The 20,671-nt window shown below is 40.5% G+C and overlaps 1 protein-coding gene across 3 annotated transcripts in view; it reads left to right on the top strand.

Moving 5' to 3' along the window:
* Positions 1–20,671, top strand: part of nt5c2a (5'-nucleotidase, cytosolic IIa) — a 78,168-nt gene that overhangs the window by 15,821 nt on the left and 41,676 nt on the right. For all 3 annotated transcript variants that reach the window (XM_072557288.1, XM_072557291.1, XM_072557290.1), the window contains exons 3-4: positions 1,203–1,309; positions 4,864–4,937. In XM_072557288.1, the coding sequence (XP_072413389.1) occupies positions 1,203–1,309; positions 4,864–4,937 (181 nt within the window). The remainder of the gene's footprint in view (positions 1–1,202; positions 1,310–4,863; positions 4,938–20,671) is intronic.

Genomic DNA, 20,671 nt, shown 5'->3' with positions numbered 1-20,671 from the left:
TATTCCATTTCAACTTGTCCCAAGATTTGATTTGATTTATGCTACAGACCAGGACTGAAGAAATAACTTTGCTTTAAATGGAGTCACCAACTGCTTGTTCTGGTGGATGTTGAAGATCCAGGACATTATTTAAACAGGGGGTTCTCTTGGTATCTTAGCCGACACCAAAACATAATTAGCTGGTCATTTATCAGAAGTATTTTATGTGAGAAATTCCTTGATGTTTCTCAAATACGCTTTTTCTAATTGCTGCTTGTTATTAGTGAGTACCTTTGTTTGGCCAAGTCATTCTTCTCTTGCTATTTTCAGGTGTTCCTGCACCTGAAAAGAGGGGCAGGAAATAACTGGCAAATGGTCAGAGCTCTGAGGGTATAAGTTTTAGGAGTAGACAATTGGCTTTTTAACTGAATGTACTATTAAAGCAATTCAGATGAAAGGAACCTACTGCACTTTGATCTCAACTGTGCATCCAGCCTGGTGCACACTGATTGTAGCAATGTCTCCTTTATAACTGCACTAGAAACCTACTGTGTAGACTATTTACCTGAATATAGTTTGAGAACTCTTTTGCCCTTCTCTGTCTTGGAACTCCTTTCCTAACTGCACTGAGCATAGCTCTCTGCTGCTTACACCTTCTCATCCCAAATGGATTGCAGTGGTTCAAGAAGATAGCATACCACCTTTTCTAGTGCAATTAGTGATGGGCAATAATTGTTCACCCACCCAACATCTATGTTTCATGAAATAAAAGCTGACTAACGTACGTGACACTGATCTGTTTGGCTGAAATGGACAGAATCTTAATCCCTAAGGGAATTGAAGGCTATAGAGAAAATGTGGGAGCCATAATCTCATTGAATGTTGAGGCAGACTTGAGCTATATGGCCTACCTCTGCTCCTGTGTCTTAGCTCATCTGACCATTGTTTATATTACCTATAACCTGAAAAGTTATCCTCAAAGCAAAACACTTGCTGCCTTTTTAAAGGGGAGGTAGCTAGCGAGTTTTCAGAAGGTAGATGTTTTATACTGGAGACTGTGTTCAATAGTGACCTTTGTCACTGGGTTAAGCTTTTATAAAGATTGCAGAAGCATTACTTCCTTCAATGCCAGCTGATGCTCAAGTTTACTCCATGGAGTTAGACCTGAAACATTTGGTAGTATTTCTGCTATGGAATGACGTTTTGTCACTCTCCTCACTCAGATTACTGAAGCAAGTATGTGCTCGTGGAGTGAGAAACTCAATGCTGACCTTTCTGGGACCATGGATGGTAGCACCATGAAGAAATACCGACGTGAGGCTTACCACCGGTATGTAGCAGTGAATTTTACACTTGAAGGATTTACTCAAGGGTCTAGATATTGGGGAAATGCAAGTAATTGAGGCATGGGGCAGTTGAGAAAGCCTGTCCAGATAGTTAGGACTATGTATTTTGCTGTCTTGTAGAGTTAGTTGCATGTAATTAAGGTTTCAAGCTAGACTAAGCACATTTTAAAAGTATATGTAAAACTAAACAATATAGCCAGCTAGGCACAAGGGTTTTGCAGAGTAGGTGGGCTTTAAGCAATATATCAGTTTAAATCTCTGGGTTGCATTTAACAACATTCTGACATAAGTTCGGGCTGTCAATATCCTGAGAGATGAAACAACACATTAAAGTCTATCGGCTGCTTATTATTTTCTCAAGTCAGTATTAAGATTGCTAAACCGCTTGGCCCTTGAATGTGATCCGGACTAAATCAACTCTGAACAAGGAGAGTATGCATGGTCAGGTATGTTTGTATCAGATTGCAGTCAGCCATTTAATGAGCTGCTTGAATCTGAATGGGTTATTGCTGAGGTTGAACAGGCTTAAATCTGGATGTTTAAAGGTAAATAACTTGATTTGCGACATAGGAGGGACAAACCTTTGAGTTGATATGAAAATGCATTGTTATTCACCCATAATTCCCTCCCTGATAAGGGCATGACTGCTGGAAACTGTGGTGAATCTGAATACCATGTGGAGGACACCACAACCAAGTGGTCTTTCTAACATGCATGAATTCACTGGCTTACATGGTTTACTGAGTAGTGATGTGGATCCCTTGCCCCTTTCTGCCCTATGGATTGGGCAATTTGTAACACTGCTACTGGAATCCTATCTGAGAACAGTTATTTATCCACATACAATTTTCCACATTTCCCCACATCAGAGGAAAATTCTGAAACTGAATGCAGGAAATGCTGGAAGTACACACACACACACAAACAGAATTAGTGTTTCAGGTTGTGAACTTTCAGCAGAATCTTGAAACTTCTTGGTTCTAATTACATGTTATAACATGCCCATCAGAATTTTATGAAAAATGAGCAAACTTCAGAAATTTCAGAAGTGCAGTTTGTAAAGTTGTGAAGTGAGTTCAGCTTTAATTGTGATTAGTGTGCAATTTAGTTAATCCCTTGTAAAGTCAAACACTTGATAAACCCGTGTTTTGGACCTTTTCATCTGAATTTAAATTTGCAAACTGTTCCTGGGGATTTGTAGTAGAAGTAGGCCGTGCAACCCCTTTGGCTGCTGCATTATACATCATCTGAATTAGTCCCTGTCTGGGAACATAAAGCCAAGTTTCACTTGGATTTGTGAGCTGGTTATATAAAAAGAATTAAATTTTCCAGTCAGATATCTGATGTTGGCCAAATGAGTCTGCGCCACCCTCTCATATCTTTGCAGATGATGCTAATGCCCAGTGCCACATTGACCCGTGCAGATTAGATATTTCATCAGGGTTCACTGTAGAAAATACAGCATCCCAGAAATACTTATAAATCAAGAGGTGAAAGAAAGGGAGGAATTCAAGCCAATTTTAATCACCAGGGTAAGGGTATTGAGGAAATGTTTCGAGAAATGTTGAAACATCCTAAGATCTTGATGGTTTGCATCCTAGGGTCTTAAAACAAGTGGCTGTGAAGATGACATTTGTTGTAACTTATCTAGATTCTACACAAGTCCCATCAGATTGGAAAATAGTAAAGTTAACTCCTTATGCAAAAATGTGTGAATGTAGAAAATGACAGGCAAATTCAAAGAACATTTGTTATAGGACAGTGCTGAGATCTACCATTAATGTAGTTATAGCAGAAAGTCTCAATGTAGTCAGTCAGAGCCAACAAGGTTCTCTGAAAGGGAAATCATGTTTGACTAATCTGTAAGTGTGGGGCATTGATTTTAAAAATTAATTGTGTAGGAATCTTTGATATTATTGATAATAGGAGGTCTTAGTGAAGCTGTAAAATAATAGTACAAATAGAGGATTGGTTAGCAAAGAGGAAACCAGGTTAAATGAATCATGTTTGGGTTTGGAATCTGTAACTATCATAGTGCCACAGGGATAGGAGCTGGGTCCTTGACAATTTACAATCTATAGTCATAAGTTCTGTATCAAATTTGAGGGACTTCTAATAATTTTGAATTTTGAATTAAACCTCTACCAGTCTGCACAGTTCAACTGAAACATGTTAAAACATTTTCATGGGTAGTTCAATTTCTGGTTTCCCTATATCCATAGCTCTTTAGGAAGAACAGCAATCCCTGATCAGTAATAGTAAGTGAAAGCATGTTGTAAAGAAATACCAAGTGGATGTATTTTTGTCTTGTGTTCATGAGGACTGAGAGGCAAGAAATCAAACTTTGAAAGGGTACTGTAATTTATATGGCATGAGAAGAAGGTGCGGACTACTTTGACATGGTTGGCATAAGTGTGTGGCAGGAAATATTAACTGTCAGTTAGTTAGCTGGTTTAACTTTGACCAAGCAGAGAGAGTGGTCAGTATTTGGCGATGGGGAAAGGAGGGAGGGGACAGTAGTTTTCATAAAACTTTCCTGAATGAAAAATTTGAGTATGAACAGATTATTTTTTTCTTACAAATCAAAGGATCCTGTGTATGAATATATGTAGTTTCCAGCAAACCTAAATTAATCTCACTGCAAGATTAACTGAATGTTTTAAATTTAGTTTTATTGAAATCCAGCATGCTGACTGTTGAACCAACCCTTGTTTGCAACTTTGTCCAACATGAGGTATGATTCTGCTAAAGAACAGCATATACCAAATAATCCCAACTCTGTTAAGAATTACACCAGAACGCAATTTAATGAGTAGTCAGGCTATTGCTGTGGTAGAGGTTATGTATGTATGTTCACCTGCATGACCCATTTCCTTTATTGGTGAAAGGAATTTGCCCGTATATTGCAGGTTTTTTCTGAGGAAAGGATAAAAAAGATTGTCAATTCCTACTGCATTCCTCATGACAAAGCCTTGATGAATTGATATACTTGTCTGGTTAGAGTTTAATTTCTACTAATATTGATAATTATTAGTTTCGGTTGTATCGCCTCGCAAACCATGGTCCAACCAATTGGGACCATATTTTTATACCATCTGTTTGCTTCCTAAGATTTTAGAATCAAGGCCCCAAGTCCTGATGAGTGCGAGACAAAAAAACATCGACTTTTTCTTATAACAAATGTTCTGTAATACCAATCAATTATTTTAATGGAAGGTTATCAAACAGCATTTTTGCCGAATCAAGAATCCTATTTTCAAAGTGCATAAACCCTTAATCTATAACAATCTTGTTTCATGTTCCTGACATTTTAGCTTTGACCTTGTCTCAGGGAAAGGTTAGGTAATCAGAAGTACTGTGCTTCCTTCTCTCCTCCTCCCCCTTCTCCCCCCCCCCCCCCCACCACCACCACCACCAACCCCACTCTTCTGGCATTCTCTCATTGCTTTTTGATTATGCTGACTATTTATTTGTATTTTCTGCCTTTTTTCTTTCTTTTTTTCCTTGTGGCAATGAACTTGTTTTTCCTCCTTTTCAGAGTGTTTGTAAACCGCAGTTTGGCAATGGAGAAGATTAAATGTTTTGGATTTGACATGGACTACACTCTAGCAGGTGAGCAAAGCTGATTCTAAGTCAGTTCAGTTCATAGTACAGTGTATTTTAATATTTTGTTTTTCCTAACTTCCTTCCATGCTGATAGGACTATTCAGCTGTAGTGGCCATTAGAACTCAATCTATTTGTCCTCTTGTGATATCCACACAGTTAGGTTCTAACAGGGACAGTGCAAAGATTTGAGGCACAGTTATACAAAATCTGTTGTTCTAGGTGACAGCTTGAAAATTTCATTCACACTGAATGGAATGTAATGATCTAGACAAGTATATTTGAAATATTCTGCTTCCTATATCAGGAGGGTAGTGAGGAGAATCGGGTCTTCATGATGACTATTCCCTTTCTCTTTCCTAAACGCTGCAAATTTAACAGTCTGGCATTTGTTGGAGATTGCTGCTGCAGGCACCCCCACAAAAAAGTCAAAATCTGAATGATCATTCCTCCATGAAAGCTACCAGCTTTTTCTCAGATTAATTTGCAATCACTAATACCAGCTGTGCTGGTCCTAATCTCTTCCCAGCAAAGGCATTTAGACACTACATAGTATTTTCTCAGTGTCAGGGGATTTCAGACTCAGTTCTTGGAACTAGTGAATGCAGGGGCCTCATTATTGGCAGCAGTAGAGGTTTCCAAACATGAGAAATGTAAAGATCGTAGAAACGTCATAGTCTTAACCTATTTAACCATATCACAGCAGTCAATGATAATCTCTCGTTGGGACAGAGGTCATGTACCAAACATTTATCCCAGAATAACTGTTATCAAATAGTAGTTTCTACATGCAGCTTTCACAGTTCCCCTGAGAACAATCCCTTTTCAGTCAGTGGATATTACTGAAGCCAGAAGTCAGCTGTGCTCAGTGTATAGCATGCCTGCCTTGTCAGAAGGCCATAGGTTCAAAACTCACTAAAGTGCCAAATGATGCAGCTGATACTACTTCCAGTACAGTGGCGAAAGAACACAGCACACTGTCAGGGGAATTTGCTGCCATTTGGCTGAGATGGAAAGCTGAATTCCTGTCTCTCCAGTCCCCCTATCCCATCTGACCGTAAGTGATCCTATAATACCACTTTGTAACTTTACACCAGAACTGAACATGTCACACCAGGGAAAACTAAACACCTCTTCAAAGCAGCAGGTTATCTTGTGAATAAAATGTTGCTGGTTATGGGATCTTGCTTTGCCACTGTGCATATCTGGCCATTGTTTCCTACAGCAGTGACTAGATGTTACTTGTTTTTTGACTCTAAAGTATTTTGGTTGTGAAAAGTGATTATAGCAGTTCGCAAATTACGCTGTCGTGGTTAGCTGGTCTCAAATGCATGGCTTAGTTCTGTACTGGACAAAATGTCTTTGTTCCATTCTGGCAGCCTGGTATTGTCGAGTAAATAACATTGAACACTTTTTCAGTTTAGTTATCTAGCTGCCTTTGAGATTGTGTTACACAGCTGCTATCTGCAGTGAACCAGTGTACATCAGGATCAAATCTCCTTCCACAGAATGGAAAAACCTAATGCATTGTCACACTCCAGACTGCCTTTGACTTTGCAGCATTTAAAACCCATTTATTTTCCATTAAATATCCTAAAATTCATTGGGTGAAGTGGGTATATTGTCATTAGGAGTAGTAATCCATATGCCTCGGCTAATATTCCAGTGACTTGGATTCAAATCCCACCATGATAGATGGAAGTAAAATCTTGTCTAACCTTTGTCACTTTAGGGAATAAAATCTGCTGCATTTACTTGGTCTGGCCTATAAGTGACTTCAAATCCTCAGCAATGTAGTTCACTCTTAACTGCCTTCTGAAATGGGCTACCAAATTAGAGACAATCGAGCAGTGTCAAAATAGCAAATGCTGACCTTGACAGTGATCCTATGAAAGAATAAAGGCAAAAAAAAAATCAGCAACAACTCCCTGGAAGACCCTCCAGAAGTTTTCACATTTGAAGTTGTTTTATTTTTCTCATTGCCTGTCTTTTGCTGTAACTTTGCTCCATAGACTCATTGCGTTCCTCCAAGTGACTGTTACAACTGTTATCACCCTCTTTGGGAAAGTCAACAAACTATTTCCAGGGTCATCACAAGTTAATGATTTAATCAAAGCATGCAAAACATCCCTGATTTTACCTGTCTGTTAAACCATGATATCAAAACACTAACTGGGCTTCTGCATGTAACAAGAACTATTCTTTATTGCAAATACGTAAATTCTAATCACAAATAAATAGCTATGAGCTACCAATATGTGGTTGTAGTTAAAACATCAGACTGAATTAAATAAACAACAAAAGTTGGTTTTATGGGTGGAGGGATAAAAGACTTGTTAGCCCATTTCTCTGGCATGCAATTTCAACTTTCTAAATTTTGAGTCTGTCTGCTCATCTAAGTTATTGTCAGAGCAAAACTTAGAGAAATCCCCAACTTCACCAAGTTGGCACTTGTACATCTTTGTACCAAATCCTCATCACACTCTGATTTCATCAAAAGCAGATGGGAGAACAGCGAATCCATACTTGACAACACTTGACTTGGTAAGCAACTCTGTTCAAATTCAGTTAGGGTTTGCCAGTGCCCAAATCCCATGAAAGAATACAGAGAAACCAGATAGTCTAGACACTGATTCATTGAATGAAGTGCTAAAACTGCATGCTCAGCAAGGCAAAGGTCAGGTTGATTATTTCAAGCATGTGACCCCAAACACTGCATGTTTGTTCATAGTTCATATTGATTATTGAGCCCCTGAACTGAAGGTGAGCACTGTGCTTTGGCTCAACAGCATGGCAGATGTTTGCAAAATAGATTTCATTTGGTTACAGTTGCAACTATATGAACTTTGACCAGAAGCCTGCGACAGATACCTGTAGGAGCTGAAATATAGGATCTCTAAATTTGCCTCCCATCCAGTATTGAGGCAGACGCAGGAAGGAAGCATGGTTGTGAACTGTGATAAAGAGTACCTAATCGGGCACTGTAATAGTGTGGTCACTGACTGAGTGAGTCATAAAGATGTACAGCATGGAAACAGACCCTTCAATCCAACTCGTCCATGCTGACCAGATATCTGAACCCAATCTAGTCCCGCCTGCCAGCACCCGGCCCATATCCCTCCAAACCCTTCCTATTCAAAAACCCATCCAAATGCCTCTTAAATGTTGCGATTGTACCAGCCTCCACCACTTCCTCTGGCAGCTCATTCCATACACACATCACCCTCTGTGAAAAAGTTGCCCCTTAGGTCTTTTATATATTCCCCTCTCACCCTAAACCTATACCTCGTGGTTCTGGACTCACCCACCCCAGTGAAGAGATTTTTGTCTGTTTATTCTATCCATGCCCCTCATGATTTTATAAACATCTATAAGGTCACTCCTCCGTCTCTGACACTCCAGGGAAAACGGCTCTAGCCTATTCAACCTCTCCCTATAGGTCAAATCTTCCAATCCTGGCAATATCCTTGTAAATCTTTTCTGAACCCTTTCAAGTTTCCGATAGAAAAGAGACCTGAATTGCGCAATATTCCAACAGTGGCCTAGCCAATGTCCTGTACAGCTGCAACATGACCTCCCAACTCCAGTACTCAATACTCTGACCACTGAGGAAAAGAGGGTGTGAATTGGGGTTGTAATAGCCTGATCTTTAACCAGGATTTTCTGTCCATAGGGATATCTATTAATTTTGTACAGAATGGTGACAGTGAATCTGTTTAATATGCAGCAGATGGAATTGGGGCTTTAACATACAATCCAGAGAGACTGCAATGGTCCTGCTGAGTTTTGCAGAGAGCAACCTATTGCTTTTAATGTGCATTGCACCTGTCTTGGCCTAGTTCTTGTTATATTAACATATCAAACAATGCAGAGTGTTAAGCATAGTCTGTATATTGCAGGTTATTTTTGGGTGAAGAAATGTTTGGATGAATGTGAATATTTGGTGGAATGCTTTTTAAAGTGGCAGTTATGAGAGTAATTGCTGCTTGTGGCTGTGCTTCTGAGCAGAGTTGAAGATGCTTTGTTGAGTGTGAAGAGGTGCGCTGCGTGGGCTTCTTCTGATCAGTGTGTGCAATTAACAGATGTGACCCTGATTCCGGAAAGCAGCACTCTTAACTGTATGGATTCTCAAAGGACAGCATTAGGATAGAATGTAAAACCAAGTGTCTCAGATTTTAAAATAATTGCCAAAAGAATTTGAGGGAAACAAGAAATTTCTTCAGAAGGTCTTAAGTTCAGAAAGGTCACTACCCATTGGAAGCAGATTCCATGAACACTAATGAAAACTTTAAGACATTTGGATGTGTATTTGTGGAGGATGAATTTGCAGAAAAATGGGGAAAGAGCAGCAGCTCCAAACTGAATTGGATAGATCTTACAAATAGCTTCTATATGCACAATGTGCCAAAGGATTGAGAATTTTAAACTGAATTTGCTGTTTCAGTTGGCAAATGGTTTCATTCAGCCTCCTGGCCAAATACTGGTCATAGAGCTGTACAGCATGGAAACAGACCCTTTGATCCAACTCGTCCATGTCGACTAGACATCCTAAATTAATCTAGCCCATTTGCCACTATTTGGACCATATCCCTCTAAATCCATCCAGATGCTTTCATGTAGTAATTGTACTAACCTCTGACCTTCTCTGGCAGCTTATTTCATACGTGCGCCATGCTCTGCGTGAAAAAGTTGCCCCTCTTTTTTTTTTCCCCTCTCATCTTAAACCTATGCGGTCTAGTTTTGGACTTGCTCCTGGTGAAAAGACCCTTCTATTTAGCCTATCCACACCTCATGATTTTATAAACCTCTATAATGTTTACCCTCAACCTCTGATGCTCCAGACAAAATAGTCCCAGCCTATTCAGCTTCCATTGACCCTATTTAGCTCAAACCCTCCAACCTTTGCAACATCCTTATAAATATTTTCTGAATCCCTTCAAGCTTCTCTTTCAAAGGTAGCCTAACTAATGTCCTGTACAGGCACAACATGACCTCCCAATTCCTATACTCAATGTACTGATCAATAAAGTCAAGCATTCACTATCCTCTGAACTCCACTTTTAAGGAACTATGAATCTGCACTCAAAGATCTCTCTAGTTGGCAACACTGCCCGGGACCTTACCATTTTGTAAGTCTTGCTCTGATTTGCCTTTCCGAAATGTAGCATCTCCCATTTATCTAAATTAAACTCCACCTGCCACTCCTTGACCCAACGGCCTATCTGATGATCAAGGTCCCGTTGTCCTCTGAGGTAACCACCTTCGCTGTCCACTGCACCTCCAATTTTGATGTCATCTGCAAACTTACTAAATATACCTCCTATATTCATATCCAAATCGTTTATATAAATGATGAAAAGCAGTGGACCCAGCACCGATCTTAGTGGCACACCACTGGTCACAGGCCTCCAGTCTGAAAAGCAACCTTCGACCACCTCTGTCCCTCAGTGCCCTCTAGCCAGTTTTGTATCCAAGTGGCCAGTTCTTTCTGTATTCCATTTGATCTACCATGCAGTCTACCATGCATCACCTTGTCAAAGTCCACTTAGATCACATCCACTGCTCTGCCCTCATCAATCCTCTTTGTTACTTCAGAAAGCTCAATCACATTAGTGAGACATGGTTTCCCATGCACAAAGCCATGTTGACTATCCCTTATCTGTTCTTGCCTCCCCAAATGCGTGTAAGTTCTGTCTCTCCGGATTCTCTCCAACAAATTGCCCACACAGGTTCACCGGGCTTTAGTTTCCTGCTTTTCCTTACCACCTTTTGTAAATAGTGGCACCACTTTAACCAACCTCCAGTCTTCCCGTACTTAATCTAATCTAACCTGTGGCTATCCAAATATCTCACCAATGGGCCCAGCAATCACTTCCTTAGCTTCCCACAGAGTTCTAGGGCGCACCTGATCAGGATCTGGGGATTTTTCCACCTTTTTATGCATTTTAAGTTGTCCAACACCAACTCTATAGATGGCATTCCTATTTTGGAGAGGAATGCAGGCAGCTATTCTTGGAGCTAATCTTGTTCTCTGCATTGGGAAATTAGGAATGTTGAGGAAATTTGGTATTCTGATTCTGCAGCAGTCATTTCAGTACAGTGAGCAGTGGGTAATGCAGTATTGGTAATGCCGTTCTTTAGACAGATTAGATTCTGTCTTCGTGTTCAGGTGTATGTAAACATTCCAGTGGCACTGTTCAAAGAGCACAGTGTTCTTTTGCTGATAATGTTTAAATAAAGCAAACCGCCCAGTTCTTTTATTAATTTATGGGATGTGGATGTTGCTGGCTCAGCCAGGATTTATTGTCCACTTCTAATTTCCTGAACTACTGCAGTCCTTTGTGTGGCCCTGTGTTGTAGGGGCAACTAAGTGATGTTGGGAATAGTTTCAGGATTTAGATCCAGAGATAGTGAATGAATTGCAATAAAGTTCCTAGTCAGGATGGTTAGTGGTTTAGAGAGGAATTTGAAGGTGGTCATGTTCCCATTCAACTTGTCCTTTTCAAGTAGTGGAGATTGTGGATTTGGAAGGTTGTGTTGGAGGAGCCTTGGTCAGTTATTGTAGTTGGCACACCCTATGCCAGTCACGCAGGCTGCTCTGCCTGGGATGAAGTCAGTTTTCTTGTGTTGTTGGGGCTGCACTCAGCCAGACAAGTAGGGAGTATCCCATTGCAATCTTGTGCTTTGTAAATGGTGGAGAGGGAAATTGGGGAATCAGGATTCCTAGCCTCTGACCTACTCTTGTAGCCACAGTATTAATATGGCTGCTCCAGTTAAACTGTTGGTGAATGACAACTTCTAGGATATTTGTGGGGACACACTTTCAGTGAATTTCAAGGAACAATTAAATCTTGTTGGTGGTTGTTGTCTGACGTGTGTGGTATTAATGTTGTTGTCCCTTATCAACTCAAGCCTAGACATGTTCAGATTTTGCTACTTACGGACGCAGACTACTTCAGTACCTGAGCCATTGTGAATGGTGGTGAGGGTTGGGACAAAGAAAGGAATGATCCAGATGTCTTGTCTTGTCTTGTCTAGACCATTAAAGTTTAATTTAACAGGAGTAGAATTGTAGAATAGTTACAGAATGGTTAGTGTTTGCATTGGCTCTCTGATACAACTCATCTAATCCTCTCTCCCTGCACATTCATCCTTTTTTATCAGGTAATGATCTAATTCTTCCTTGAATTCCTCAATTGAACTGACATCCATAGTCTTTATGTATTCTAGATTATAACTTACTAAGTGAAAATATTTTTCTTCATATTGTCATTGTTTCTTCTGCTAATTAGCTTAAACATACACTCGGGAGTTTGGAGAAGCATACAGTCTCTGGTTCTCCCTTGCAGCAATAGGAACAGTTTCTCCCTATCTATTCTATCCAGGCCCCTCGTGATTTTAACTTTTCTATCAAATTTAATCTCTTTTCTTCCTCATGGCAGTAGTGTGTGCCATCTACAAGAAACACTGCAATAACTGACCAAGGCTTCTCCAAAACAACCTTCCAAATATTCTCCAGACTGACTATATCATTGAAATTGCTCATCACAGGGACTATTCTCACAGAACTTTTCGGCTTCCTCTCTCATGCTTTCTTAATGTGTATCCAAACTGGATGTAATACTCCAGTGTCTTATGCAAGTTAAATACAACTCCCTTGCTTTTGTAACCTGAGTATACTATATGCTTTATTAACCACATTCTCAACCTCTCCAGTCGCCTTTTACTTTATTTGTGTAATTATACAGCCATGTCCCCTTTACAACTGTACCCTTAATTTATAGTGCCTGTCTATGTACTTCCCACAAAAATGAATCACTTCACTCTTCTCTGCAATAAATTTCATCCACAGCTTGGTTGCACATTTATGTCAACCTGTCTAAGTGCATCCAAAATTCTACATTATCTCCTTATGATTCCCAATATTTCCACGTTTTCTATCTGCAACTTTTGAAATTTTTCCTGTATAAACAGGTCTAGATTATTAATATACATCCAGAAGAGCAAGGATTCCAGCACTGACCCCTTGGAAACTCTACTACAATCCTGCCTGAAAAATAACTGTTCATCAATCTTGTTCCATTTTGTCTGACTGCTTTGTAACTGGTTTCAGGAAGTGTTGTCATTTGTTTGATTGTCCTCTAATTGAATCCAGAGAATATAATGGAAGGATTGCTGGTGGAACTGCTCAAGTGTTTTAATATGTTGCTGATTAACACTCCATCTCTCTCTCATTGTGGTACCAGAGCGTGCGCCAATTGCTTGATACTCTAGGACTTTTGTTGACTTGTGGAGGTCTTTGCCAAACATCACTGCTGTAGTTTGTAGAAGGTTGAGTTAGTGGCACTGATTCAGTGTTGATAGTTCTTGTCAACAGTGGCCATTTGAGAGAGATGCTTAGCGTATTCTAGAGTGTCTCCTTCAATGTGTATGGGAAATGGAATATTTGGCTGACTAGGTATGTGTTGATATAAAATTTGTTTTGGCAACATTAAGGCAAATTTCTTTTTTTTTTAATGCACTCATGGGATGTGGCTATCACTGGCTGGCCAGCATTAATTGCCTGTCCCCAGGTGCCCTTGAGAAGATGATAATGAGATGCCGCCTTGAACTGCTGCAATCCACAATGTGTAGGTTGATCCACAATCCCATTTAAAGAAGGAATTCCAGGATTTTGACTCAATGACAATAAAGGAATGGTGATTCCACTTCCAAGTCAGAATTGTGAGTGGCTTGGAGATGAATTTGCGAGTGGTGATGTTAGCTTGTATCAACTGCCCTTGTCCTTCTAAAATGGAGGTGGTTGGGTGTTTGGGAAATTTTTATAGTGGATGTTGTAGATCCCATGCACGGCTACTACTGAGCATCAGTGGTGGAGGAAGTGGGTGATTATGGATCTGGTGACAGTCAGGCAGGCTGCTTTGTCCCGGATGGTGTCAAGCTTCTTGAATATTATTGCACCCATCCAGACAAGTAGGGGATATTTCATCAGGCTCCTGACTTGTGCCTTGGGACAAGCTTTTGGGGTCAGGAGGTGAGTTACTCACCACAATATCCTAGCCTCTGACCTGGTCTTGTAGCTACTGGTTATGTGATGAGTCCAGTTGAGTTTCTGGTCAGAGGTAATCCTTTGGATGTTGATAAACGGGGATTCTATGATAGTAACATCATTGAATGTTAAGGTACAATGGTTAGATTGCCTCTTATTGGAAATAGTCATTGCCTGGCATTTGCGTGGTGCATATGTTACTTGCAACTTGTCAGCCTAAGCCTGGACATTGTCCAGAGCTTGTTGCATTTGACCATGGACTGCTTCAATATTGGTGGAATCATCAATGAACACTGATCATCGGTGAACAGCCCCAGTTCTTACTTTATGATGGAGGGAAAATTGTTGAAACACAAGGTTGGGCCTAAACACTACCCTGAGGGTCTCCTGCAGCGATGTCCTGGACCTGAGATGACTGACCTCCAGCAACCACAACCAGCTTCCTCTGTGCCAGGTATGACTCCAGCTACCAGAGAGTTTGTCTCCTGATACCCATTGATTCCAGTTTTGCTAGGTCTCCTTGATGCTACACTCTGTCGAATGCAGCCTTGGTGTCAAGGACTGTCACTCTCTCTCACCTCATCTCTGGAATTCAGCTGTTTTGCCCATGTTTGAATCAATGCTGTAGTTGAGGTCAGGAATTGAATGGCCCTGGCAGACCCCAAAATGGGCATCACTGAGCAGTTTATTGTTGAGCAGGTGCTGCTTGATAGCATTATTGATGCTGCCTTCCGTACTTTACTGATGATTTGAGACTGGACTGAAGGGGTCTAATTGGCTAGGTTAGATTTGTCTTGCCTAGGTATGTCCTATATACAAATAGCAATTTAACAGTCTTGAATCAATATGGAGCAAAAGCGGGATTATGATATTTCTTGGAGACACAAACCACAGAAACTTGCGACTTATTGTGTCAAATGCTTTGGATATAATGCAGCATTCTGGGAGTTGATTTCAACATATTCCTTTGCTTTGTCTGACTGCGAACTATGTTGGTTTTTCTGAAAGGTCTGAAGCCATCATTGAGGCCCTTAGCAATGACAAGTAAGAGACTCCAGAGAATAAGTGTAAGTTTTTTTCCCTGACAATGATGAGGGAAGTATTTTTATAGTTTCCACAGCATGATTTATCAACCTTTTTTTGAAAGTAGTTAGTTGTCATATTTTTGAAGTCGAGGAAAGTTCTTTTTTCTTCCAAATGTGGAGGATGAGTGCTTGAAGTCTTGATGTGAATAAATGCCCACAACTGGAAAGCCAATTGTGGCTTCACCACTGGATAATTTCAAGGCTTCTTGAGTAGTCAGATGGGGAGGTAATTCCCCTGGCTGGGGAATCAACAGCTATTTGGGATGGGCAGGAAAGTGGTGTTTCTATCATAATCCAGTTAGTTCATATCCTATTAAATGATGGAGAAGTGTTGAGGGCCTGTATGTGAATGTTGCATGGGGCATATTCTCAAGATAAGGAGCAGATCATTTAGGAATGCAAAGAGAAATTTCTTCACTCAAAGGACTGTGAATCTTCAGAATTCTTTGTCCCATAGAGTTGTGAATATTCCACCATTTGGTATCTTCCCTAATATTTTTGCTCCCAAGGAATTGAGGAAACAGGGACTGGGAGGCAAGTCAAAATCAGCCATGATCATAGTGAATGGCAGACAAAGCTTGATGGTGCGTATGGTTTATTCCTGTTACCATTTCTTGTAATGGGTATGCTGTCAGCGTGGCTGCCTACTGACTGGAGGTGGATAGTAAATTAATAGTTACGTTCTGCTCTGCTTGGGATATAACCAGCATGGACAGGCTCCTGCTTAGATGGGGAAATTGTCAGAAACCTCTTGGTGGGTTTCCAGGCTGGCTGATCTGTATCCTACAGCAGGACCTCCTGGTGGTAGTGGCCATTTCTATGGTTCCAGTACTGCCACTGACCAGGTTCATCCAACTGTTGCTGGGACCTGCCACTTACACTCAAAGGTCAGGTTAGAGCTACCTCTACATCTAATAAGATGTAGGAACAGAAGTGGACCATTCACCCCATTGGTCTGCTCTGCCATTTCACGAGATCATGATTGATAATGATCATATTCAACTCCAATTCCTGACCGAAAACCCATAACCCTTTTTTTTTACTCAGCCTTAAGTATAGAACAAAGAAAATTTACAGCCTAGGAACAGGCCCTTCAGCCCTCCCAGCCTGAACCAATCCAAATCCACTGTCTAACCTTATCGCCCAATTCCTAAGCATCTGTATCTCTCTGCTCCTGACCTACTCATGCATCTGTCCATACACACCTTAAATGAATCTACCGTGCCTGCCTCTACCACTGCTGCTGGCAACACATTCCAGACACCTACCACCCTCTGTGTAAAGTACTTTCCGTGTGTATAACCCATAAACTTTTCACCTCTCACCTTGAATGTGTGACCCCTTGTTGCTGAATCCCTCACCCTGGGGGGAAAAAGCTTATCCCTATCCATCCTGTCTATGATTTTGTAGACCTCTCAGGTCCCCCTCAATCTCCTTTTTTCTAATAAAAACAAGCCTAACCTACTCAACCTCTCTTCATAGCTAGCACCTATATAATTATACTTAATAACTTTGCCTCAACAACCCTGCGTGGCAAAGAATTTCACAGATTCAGTACTCTCAGAAGAAATTCCTCCACTAAAGGGTAGCGACTTCTGAGATGTTCTGTCTTTCCCACTCAGCTGCCTCAAGAATTGAATTGAATTTATTGTCACGTGTACTGAGGCACAGTGAAAAGCTTTGTTTTGCGAGCAATACAGGCAGATCACAGAGTTAAGTAGCACAGATAAGTAAATAATAGGTGAGTGAAGATGAGGTAGATCAATTGTTGATTTATTTTTCAAAACATCGTAGAAGGTAAGGAAGTTTGTAGTTAAGAGTTTGTAGAAGGGATTGTTAGAATATCAAAATGTTAATTGACCTTGTTTCAACATGTGAATTGGAGGGAGTGCAGAATAGCTAATGGTTTCAATTAACAATTAAATACTGTGGCTGCTGTGATTTCAGAATGCAAGAAAAAACACACAGCAGGCCTGACAGCAACAAGTTCTGAAAAATTATATTGGACTAAAGACATTCCTTTCTCCATAGATGCTGCCAGACTTGCTATGATTTTTTTTCATGAAGTTATTCTTCTAACCAACCTGTCCAGAGATGATATTACACACCTGGCGCAAGTGGGATTTGAACCCGGGCCTCCAGGTCTGAGAGTATGGATGTTGCTACCATACAACAAGAGGGCCCTGCTAAGTTTTTTTTCCACTTATTTTGTTTAATTTATTGTAGCTAATGAGTTCCTAAATTTGGAAACTGGGGATCATTAAACATAATGGAAATAAATGTAGTGAGAAGAATTTTAATCAAGAGAAGGATCGAGGTTTTAGAAAAGGGTTCAAGCCTTTTTCTGCTGCTTTCATCCAGTATGTGCAGGGTTCAGGAAATGTTATCTATATCTATTATGGATTTATACTTCACTAAAAAAGAAAAATCAGTTGTCCTGTTGGATGAAGGCTTTCTGTTAATAGCCTCAGTAACTGAAATGTGAGAGTTTGAGCTCCGATATGTTGAGACATAGAATGTAGCTAAATGGGACGGGACTAAGGATTGCTGCATGAGGTGGCAGGTGATGGACTTGGTATTCTCAAGAAATTGATTTTAAATTGCTTGTAGACACAATCATTTTAGTACCTGTAGTTTAGGACTTGGAGAAGATCAGGATACAGCCAGTTATAGTGATACCCCCAAACTGGTGATTTTGTGCTCTAAGAGTGTATGGCTAATGTAGAGTAGAATTGACAAAAAAGTAGTTCCTAAGTGTTGATGGCCATTGAAAATGAAGGAAGAATATGATTAAAGAGAGGATCAAGCCCTTAGAACAATGGGAGGAAGCATTAGAAGGTGACTTTTTGGCAGCTGCGATACCATACTCTGAATGAAGACTGGGTAACCAAGAAATGAGGTTACGATGCTGGCTTCATACCACTATGGTTACAGCTTGGCAGAAGGGGACCAACACTTTATCTGTTTCACCCCACAGCTAGCGTACTTCCTGTTGGCTGAGAAAGGAGGGTTGCTGTCGCACTCGAGGAGGAGTTTGCGGCCTTTCGTTCCCCCTCCCAGCTGTAGGAGGTAAGATGAAGGGGATCTGCTGCAGGTGGGAGAAACAAAAGGGAAGTGAGTGCCCTACTCTTCAATGGGCAATATCACTCTTTGCAGATATATCTGGGCAGGTTTGAGTATTGATTCCATTGGTTCATGGAGGTGTTTTAATCAGTTTCACGGTAGGGGGGACAATCACTGCAGATTAAGATAATTCATATACTGCTAACTTAAACTAAATGTGTAGGTCTTGTAGTACAGTGGTAGTGTCCCTACTGCTGGGCCAAAAAGTCCAGGTTCAGGTCCCACCAGCCCAAGAGATGTCATAATATGTTCAAGCTTATTAATTTAAAAATAACTATATAAACTAGTTCTTTCTTGGGCCCCACAGAACCCCATCATGGGACAGGTGAGTATTCTTCTCAGGAGTTTTATTTGGTTTGTTCTCTGGAACCCTTAATTGATATTTTCATTTGAAAATGATACTTTAAAAAATGTAGCACTTGATAGAAATAGTCTAAGAAGGAATACATGGAGTACAAAGACATTAAGAATTCATGTATGTTAATCTACAAAGTCAAAGTATGGTGCTGGAAAAGCATCCTAGGATGCTGCATGACCTGCTGTGCTTTTCCAGCACCACACTCTTTGACTCTGACTCTCTATAGCATCTGTAGTCCTCACTTTCTCCCTGTAAATATATGAAATAAGATGAACCTATAAACCATTTGGAAAGAGATCAGTGCCTCACTCCAAGAACATAACTGTAGGCATTCCCCAGGATAGTGTCTTCGGCACAATCATCTTCAGCTCCTACATCAGTGACCTTCCCTCATCATGAGGTTAGAAATGGGAATGTTTGGTGTTCATTGCACAATGTTCACAGGTGGGAGAAACAAAAGGGAAGCAGAAAATTCATGAAACTACTGAAGCCATCCATGTCCAGATGTACCTGGACAGTGTTCGGGCTTGGGCTGATAAGTGGCAAATAACTTCTGTTGCTGCTGTATGTTGCAGCTTTGTAATCAAGGCTACTTCCAAGTTTTTACAGTTCTACTAAATGAAATAATTTCATCCTGTGGACAAAAACTGAAATACTGTGCCTATTTGGGTTTGTCCTCTGGAGGCTGGAGGACAGTGTGACAGCCTTTCCAGTACTGCCAGATGCAGGACGTTGCATGGTTGACTAACTGTTTTGTGCACAAGAACTTCTGGATCCATTAAAACTGAAGCACATGCTGTTCTTCTGACTTCCCAAACTGCATTTGGCAGATGAGGAAGTGATACTATGAACTTGATAGACGATGTAACCAGTTGGGGCAGAGGGTTAGTGCTGGATAGTGGTGAGTAGATTTGTAGATTCAGAAGTAACATGTACATGTCTTGTGAAGACCAGAGAAACAAGTGCGATAAGCATTGACCAAATGATGGCTAATAGTGTTCCAAGACTAATGTGTTGTATGAACATAGTGTATAGAAGGACAGTAGATGCTGTGTTGTCACACAGGGCCCAGTAAATGTGACAGTAAAACAGACATAGATGTTTGTATAACAGCTTGATTAGCAGCAATGTCCACAAAGTCACTGCTGTCCCATATTTAAGTTTGAGAGTAAGTTGGGTGCTTCAGTTCGTTGTCCAGCTATCATTAGAAATAGAGGTTCCTGTACAATTGACTTTTTGTTGTGACATGTCATTCAGATATTTCATAAATACTGCACTATGACATTTGAGCTTCTTGGTGACGTGGAGCTGAGTATCATTGCTATGTTGATTTCTCATGTAGCATAATATTTGAATGAAGTCATGCCCTTTCTGCTATCTGACATTGCTGGGAAGTGAGCCTCCTGTATTTTTAGTATTAAAGGGAACCTGGCAGGGGCAAATACACAGCTAACTAAGGGTGAAATGTTGAGAAGGGGGTCAATTAGATGGGATGCCATTGTATTTGACTCCCCAGTTAGTTTCCACACATCTGGGTCTTCAGAGATTGCCAATTTACATGTCCATAATGTGCATGACTATTCCTTTATAGCTTATTTTCTGCTGAAAGTGGGGTACATGTCCTTGTTACCTCTAAACCTATTCTAACAAATTGCTCGCTGGTCTCTCAATCTAACCTTCATAAATCAGAGGTCATCCAGAACTCTGTCGCAGCATCTTCCTTTTTCTTCAAATTCTATTTATTTTATCAGTCCTGTTCTCACAGATCTACATTAAGGCTTGAACAGGAGCTAATTTTAAACCACCATTTTCTGTTTAGAACTTTCCATGGTCTTGCTTCTCACACAGTCTAAGGTCCTCCAGCTGTTTGAGTTTTCTGTAATAATTTCATTTTGGCCTTTTGAACATCCCAAGTTTTACTGACTCCTCCCATTGAGATCCAACTGATGCCTTGGGCAGGATTATGTTTCAGAGTCAACCTTATAATCGATTCCTTTGCAAGTTGAGAGGCCAGGATGCTGCTGGGCTTGGGGCTGTTTGGAGGATGCTTCAATCCTACAGTTCATATGATTTCTAGATATGGGGCATTTTGTTCAGTTGGTATCAACACTCTGTTAAAACACACAA

Source organism: Chiloscyllium punctatum, chromosome 38, assembly GCF_047496795.1.
Source record: "Chiloscyllium punctatum isolate Juve2018m chromosome 38, sChiPun1.3, whole genome shotgun sequence".
NCBI lineage: Eukaryota > Metazoa > Chordata > Chondrichthyes > Orectolobiformes > Hemiscylliidae > Chiloscyllium > Chiloscyllium punctatum.
The sequence above is the reverse complement of the archived record's forward strand: the minus strand, read 5'-3'. Positions and strand labels throughout refer to the sequence as shown.